General features: G+C 33.9%; 1 protein-coding gene across 1 annotated transcript; it reads right to left on the bottom strand.

Moving 5' to 3' along the window:
• Window positions 1-418: 418 nt before the first annotated feature.
• Window positions 419-4,467, bottom strand: LOC145955718 (uncharacterized). Its single transcript, XM_083070794.1, has 2 exons — window positions 3,990-4,467; window positions 419-3,430 (listed from the first exon to the last, which is right to left on the bottom strand). The coding sequence occupies exon 2, from the start codon at window positions 2,936-2,938 to the stop codon at window positions 1,991-1,993; it is 948 nt and encodes a 315-aa protein (XP_082926920.1). The 5' UTR covers window positions 2,939-3,430; window positions 3,990-4,467; the 3' UTR covers window positions 419-1,990.
• Between the last annotated feature and the right edge of the window lie 2,905 nt (window positions 4,468-7,372).

Here is a 7,372-nt window from a genome sequence, read left to right on the forward strand (position 1 = left end):
ACAAATTTAAATTGAACAATTAATAATGATAAATTTAAATTAATCAAACAAAGTTGTCAAATAATGATATACTGTCAAATGATGTAAAGGTAATGGAAATACCAAAATATCCTGCCAAATCAAATCCTTAGTAGCCTGTGGGACTTCTTTTCAAGAAGGAACTAAAATGCTAATCTTGTCTCGAGCAAGGGTTCCTAAATAACTTTCAAATTGAACATTATTTGGCGCTGAAGCTATCCCAGTATTAGGATCCACATCAATTTCTATTTTTTTCCCTTCATGCGTTTAAGGGCTACACTTTTCAACTGTGTTGGCGATCTTTTTTTCCTAGGTATAGCCTTTAAAGTAGGGAATGTAGGATCAGAGGAGTCTTCAGGAGTATCCATGTGTCTGTTTTGACAAAAAAAAAGAAGCAAGGTCAATTAAAAAAAAGTAATAAAAATAAAATTAAAACATGAAAAAATTATGAATAGAATATTAAAATCTACAAGATAAACATAACTTAGGTGCGACAATTAGATATTAATGTTTTCCCATATGCCTTCATCATGATCATTATGAATGGCATGAACGTCATCTCGCTCAATTTCTTCATTGTTAGTAGCCATACGTGTTGAGAATGAAAGGCTCTCCCAAAACTCAATTGTTGAATCATCAACATTTTGCACACTTCTACCTTGGAGAACAATGGACCACCTTTCATCAATGGGATCTTTGACATAAAATACCTGTGTAGCTTGGTTTTCCATGATAAAAGGTTCTTCTTTATGACCCACCTTGCTAAAGTTTACCATCGTAAATCCCATTTCATCGGTTCGCACACCTGTGTTAATATCAACCCACTTGCACTTAAAAATAGGAACTTTAAATTTAGTATAATTGATCTCCCAAATTTCTTCAATGACTCCATAATAACTTGTGGATGCCACAATAGGATTGTTATGCTCGTTGACCAATGATTTTTCATTCATTCTGGGGTTATTTTTCTTCAAAACAGTTTGGTGTTCAGATATGTAAGGGAGGACCTCATCAGTGTTGTTCAATATATACTGTTGTCAATTGCAGAAGAAGCAATTGAATTTTGTTCAGTGTTGTCCTCATGCCGAGACTTTGGAAGCCCTACAAGTTTTGCTTTAGACATGTACTCTGAACAAAATTCAATTGCTTCTTCTGCAATATACCTTTCAACAATTGATGCTTCTGGACGGTATGGATTCTTACTATAACCCTTTTAAAATCTTCATGTAACGCTCAACTGGGTACATCCATCGTAAATAAACAAGGCCACACAGTTTGATCTCTCTAACTAGATGAACTATCAAATGAATCATGATGTCAAAAAAGGCTGGAGGAAAATACATCTCCAATTCGCATAAGATAATAATAGCCTCATTTTCCAACTCATCCAATTTATCAGGATCAATGACTTTAGCACATATAGCATTGAAAAAGAAGCAAAAACGAGTTAACACACTTCTAACATTATTTGGAAAAATGTCACGTATAGCCACAGGTAGGAGTTGTTGCATCAAGACGTGACAATCATGAGATTTTAAGCCAACCAATTTGAGATCACTCAATGATACAAGGCTCTTAACATTTGAAGAGTATCCTTGTGGAACTTTCACACCTCCTAGACACCGACAAAAACTCATTTTCTCTTTTTTGACAAAGTATGACATGTTGGAGGCAAATATGTTCTCTTACCTTCTGACCTTGGATGTAATTGTGAACGTATACCCATCTCTAATAAATCTTGACGAGCATTGAATCCATCCTTTGTCTTGCCTTTAATGTTTAAAAGTGTGCCTATTACACTATCACATACATTTTTCTCGACATGCATAACATCTATAAAATGTCTAACATCTAGGTGGCACCAATAAGAAAGATTAAAAAATACTGATCTCTTTTTCCACAAGTTTTTCTCAGTTGACTTCTTTTGAGTTTTTCCAAAGATAACATTTATGTCCTTTACCAAATCATAAACCTATTCACCAGTTAAGGGTGTTGGTGCAATTTCATGCTCTTGACATCCATTGAAATCTTTTTTCAATCTCCGATATGGGTGATAAGGTTTGAGAAATTTCCGATGCCTAGTGTAAACAATTTTCTTTCCATTCTTCAGTTGGAGGTAGCTTGTTTGTTGTTCACATATAGGACATGCGTGATGTCTTTTAACACTGTACCCGCTCAAGTTCCCATATGCTGGAAAATCATTAATTGTACAAAATATCATTGCACGCAACTTGAAAGTTTGTTGTCGAAACCCTTCAAACACATCAACCCATTCTTCCCACAACATTTTCAAGTCCTCAATTAATGGACTTAGGTAAACATCTATGTCATTTCCCAGCTGTTTTGAGCTGGCAATCATTATACATAATATCACATATTTTCTCTTCATGCACAATGAAGGAGGTAAATTGTAAAGTGAAAGGAGAATAGGCCATGAACTGTGGTTGGTGCTTAAGTTACCAAAAGGATTCATTCCATCTGTAGCAAGTCCAAGCCTTAGGTTTCTTGCCTCACTACCAAAATCTGGAAACAAAGCATCAATTTTTTTCCATTGTGGAGAATCAGCCGGATGGTGAAGCAAGCCATCACAATTTCTCATGTTTCCATGCCATGTAAGGTTCATTGCATCATTTGCATTAGCAAATAATTGCTTGAACCTTGGAATGATTGGAAGATACCATAACACCTTTGCTGGAGGCCCCTTATTTGCTATATCTTCATCATTATTACCACCACCATCCTTTACTTTATATCGTGATACCCCACAGTGGGGACGCTTGTGCACTGCTTCAAACTCTTTCCTGTACAATATACAATCATTAGGACATGCATGTATTTTCTTGTATTGTAAACCCATGGGACACAAAACCTTCTTTGCCTCATAGTGACGGTCCGGCAAAATGTTGTCTTTTGGAAGCATTTGCTTCAACAACTAAAGCAACTCTATGAAACTTTTATCACTCCAACCATTTCTTTCCTTTAAATTCATCAATCTTAGCACCGCTGATAATCGCGTGAAGGTTATACAGTCAAGAAACAAAGGTGTCTCCGAGTCACTTTTTAAATCATCATACACATGTGAATGTGCTTGCTGAAAAGACTCTTGTCCCACATCACGAATCATGTCCTCTATTTGGTCATCCATTACTTCATCATCGTGCTGAGTTTGAGACACTGTTTGTATCTCTTTATGTTCACCATGCCATATCCATGTTGTATAACTTGTTAGAAACCCATCACAGATAAGATGGTTCCGTATTTCATCAATTGTATGTCGCCTCCCATAACACAAGGACAATAAAACTTCCTATTCAAATCTGCTTGATTTCGTTGAGCAAATTCCAAAAATTGTTCAACTCCATTTTGATACTCATTGGTGATTCTTTTAGAATTCATCCAACTACGATCCATTCTACATCACAAATGCATGATATAGTTAATATGCCACATCTAACATTTATTTAATATGTCAAGATCAATCCCTAAAATACACCTTGCTCAACACTATAGAAAAGGGGTTTACAGACTTGTGCCTATCATGGCCACAATTATTTGATAGGTCTATTAGTTATATTAGTAATAAGTGGAATTTTTAAGGGGATACGAGTTGAGAAGAGTATGTCATTTGGTGATATAGAATTAAGACTATGGATTCAAGGAATTCTTTGTTTTTGTTCACTCAATCAATAAAGAATTTTTTTGATTAGGAATCATTTTAGGACAGAGCATATAACAAACATCCATTTTCGATCCATAACTTTTTGATCTATCATGTTATTCATTGATTTATAGTTAAAAATTAAAAACACAGAAAATATATATGTTCAAAAAGAAAACCCAATAAATTTCATAAAGTTAATTAATATTAACATCCAAAACTCTTCATATCAGAATTTTTTTTTCCGAGTTTGGACTAGGGAAATTTAATCATTAACAATTTGATGACAAAGACATGTATAATTTAGACATACCTTTTGGGTCACCTTCTTAATAGTAGTCTCACTAATACGTGACAACTGTAGAAATGGAGCAATGCCTTTAGGTGATCCACCAATAGTCTTTCTAGCACTGAAAGGAACAACCTACATAATCATAAATCAAGAACACATTTCTAATAAAAATGAAAAGCTGAAAATGTTATACAATTATTTTAGTGATACAATTTAAATTTAAGATATATTAATTACAATTAATAGTTCCAATGCATTTCCTTGATTCTGTGTGATTTTCATCCTATGTTTGTTATGTATAGGAATGGAGGTAGTCTTTTAACCTTACAAAAATTAACTCTTATTGTACATGAAAATTAAATTATAGGTGAAAACAACAAAGAAAATTATAGGTGTATTTTAATTAAATTGGACAAAATATTATCATTTTTAGTTTACCAATGGGTCAAACGAGGTTTTGGGGATAGGATTAGGAAGCAAAACTCATATTTTATTGATTGTAGAGACGAGTCATTGTTTCAGAACTTAAAAGGCTAAAAATCAGGAAAGCCATAGCCTTTTCTTTGTTGTTTTCTGCTGTGGCAGGATTCACATATGATTTTGTTTTCTATTTTATTAAAGGGCACGGTACATATAAAACATGGAGGTTCCAAGGAAGGGCATTGAAAAACTGCCATCTACTTTGGAAAATGGGGAAGTTGAAGAATTGCTGCTTCAAGTTCTTGTCTATCTATTCAACAAAGACTTTCCATAGAAAACTCAATTCTCACTTGAGGATCAAACCTGAAGGTAAAGTATAGACCGTGCTTCAGATTATTGTTGGCTAAACTGTGTAATCTTTATTGAACTTAATGTTATGCTAAGAAAGTGTAAACGAGTTTTAATTTCAACTAATCAGATATTTCGTCAGTAAGACATATTTATATATTTATTTTAAAAGAAAATGACTTACCATAATTAATAGTTTATGATTGAGTGACTGTAAAACATTATTTTTTATTTTCAATATATCACCTATTTTCTCATTTTATATATACACGTAAATAATTTAAGCCTTAAGGTACTTGGTTTGTTTCTGGTGTTGTCCCTTACACTTTGTTTCATTGTGGTGTTAACTGCAGGGCACAGAAATGGGCTTGTTAATTTAAACCAACTTGAATTGTTCCTAAAGACATCATGTCGGCGAAGTGATCCTAAAGTTTCTAGAAATAATTGTCCTGCTTTAGAGTGTGCTCAGAGGCATAGAGAAATAAACAAAATTGACATATCATAACCTCAAATAATCATGTCTATTACTATAGACTCTAGATTCCACAACATTGTCAATTCCCATGTTTTGTACCTAAAGTCCTACTTTATTGCCATTACTTTTGTTACCACAAGAGAAAGTGAACGCCTTTAAAGTTTAATGTATGTCTTGGGTCTGAATACCACAAGAGGAAGTGTAGAGTTTTCAATTTATTTTTTTTTAAAAAGGGGTATGAATAACAAACCCTTTGTTCTATATAAAGTAAAAATTAATATTATTAAATTAAATTTTATCATATTAAGTTCAAACATTTTGGTTTGATTTTTACTCATTTAAAAAATTAGTAAACCACCATTATTAAAATTAAATCTAAAACTATATAAATTATAAATAAGTCTATAAATTTTTGTTTATTTTTATATTAATAATTAAACTACTTACTATCATTTTAATCTTTAACATATACTAATATTATTACTTAAATCATAGTTTATTGACAAATAATGAATATGAATTTTCCTCTCAGGATTCCAACTCCAAGAGCTTAAGATCTCTCCCTCTCAAAGTATCTTTCACTCTTCTCCAAATCTTTTTGGTCTATTTCTGCCTATCTGTTAGAGTTCTAACTAAACCATCATTTGCCAATTCTAACTCCTTCACTGTAGACAACCAGTCCATTGGGCTTACCTAACTGCAACTTTAGGAGAATAAAGATATTTCTTATTATTGATTGATCAGAATTACACAATTTATATTGGCAGAGCTGACTATAAGAGATTCTATCCACCTTATTACAAAAGAAATACAAGGATAAGATAGGGAGAATTAGATCACATCAGATCTTGATTTTAACTACCTAAATCTTACTAGAATACTTACGTGAAATTTAAAATAGAAGCACATCCAGCTGACGACATTAACACTACAGAACCAAGTTTATCAATCCAAATCCTAGCTCGTACACATCCCTATACTTGGATAAGTCAGGCACCCCCTGGTTCATACAAACCACAAAAAATAAACAAACTTTCTACTATTATTTAGTATTTACCACTGGCGCTACTCTACTGTCTCAATTATGGTCTAATTAATTAGGCTCGTGAGTTTTTTTGTTACTTTTCAATCATTGGCAATACATTAAACACAGTTAAAATTTGCTATTACAGTATTACCTCTTATTGAAAAACTAGATAGGTGGAAAAGACAGGGTTGTCGGATTGAAGGAAAGAGATTTATCAAGTTCTTGTCGCCAAACAAAGATTGCTTACAATGATGAATGCAAGGATTGCTATTTTATAGGAGTTTAGATGGCATACAATTATTGATGATAATTCATAAACCAGAGTAGTAGTCACATAAGGCAAACTTTCTTATAAAACCGGTTGGCAGTGAAGTACCTCGAAGAAATTCAGCAGTTGGTGCTGAATCACCTGATGATGATCCGGTTGGCAATCAAAATGTGGCTGATGGTTTGATCACTAATAATGTGACTAATAACTCTAAGGCTGGTCAGCTAGTAGGTGAACCAGCTGCATCAAAGACAAAGAAGAAGCAACTGGCTGGAGAAATGGCTGAGGCACCTGTTTCAGCAGCTGATTTGGTGTAGCATGGTGCAGCTGGTGCTGGATCTTTTGCTGCTAATCTGATCGGTGCAATGGATGTAGCTGCTGCATCTGCACCGTTTGCAGGTAATGGTGCAACGCTTAAACCTCCAGAGATTACAGCACATGATCAACAATTGATCAAGGTCAAGGAGTTACATGCAGTTCCAGCTGCTGTCATGATCGAGAAATCTAGTGCAGCAGCTGCTGCAATTCAATTTAGTGTAGCTGCTGATCCGGCTGCAGCAATGGTAAGTCATCATTATGACAATTCGCTTGAAAGCAAGCCATCTTTGGAAGACATCTCAAATGATCCAAATCAGATTTCCTCGGATAAGGTTGAGACGAGGTTTTGGGGATAGGATTAGGAAGCAAAACTCATATTTTATTGATTGTTGAGAGGAGTCAATGTTTTTAGAATTTCTTTACTAAAAATACAAAAGTAGAGAGGAGCTCTTAAAAACCATTGTAGACTTTATCCAAACATACTCATACACATCACTATTATATTATCCTATCTCTAGTTCTCTACCCGCCAAAAAAATTGGCAGCAA

This window comes from Cajanus cajan, chromosome 3, assembly GCF_000230855.2.
Source record: "Cajanus cajan strain Asha chromosome 3, NIPB_CcT2T_4, whole genome shotgun sequence".
NCBI lineage: Eukaryota > Viridiplantae > Streptophyta > Magnoliopsida > Fabales > Fabaceae > Cajanus > Cajanus cajan.

What these genes read in the sequence shown, in the direction of transcription:
- LOC145955718 (XM_083070794.1), bottom strand. Translation starts at nt 2,938, where the DNA reads ATGCTTCCAAAAGACAACATTTTGCCGGACCGTCACTATGAGGCAAAG.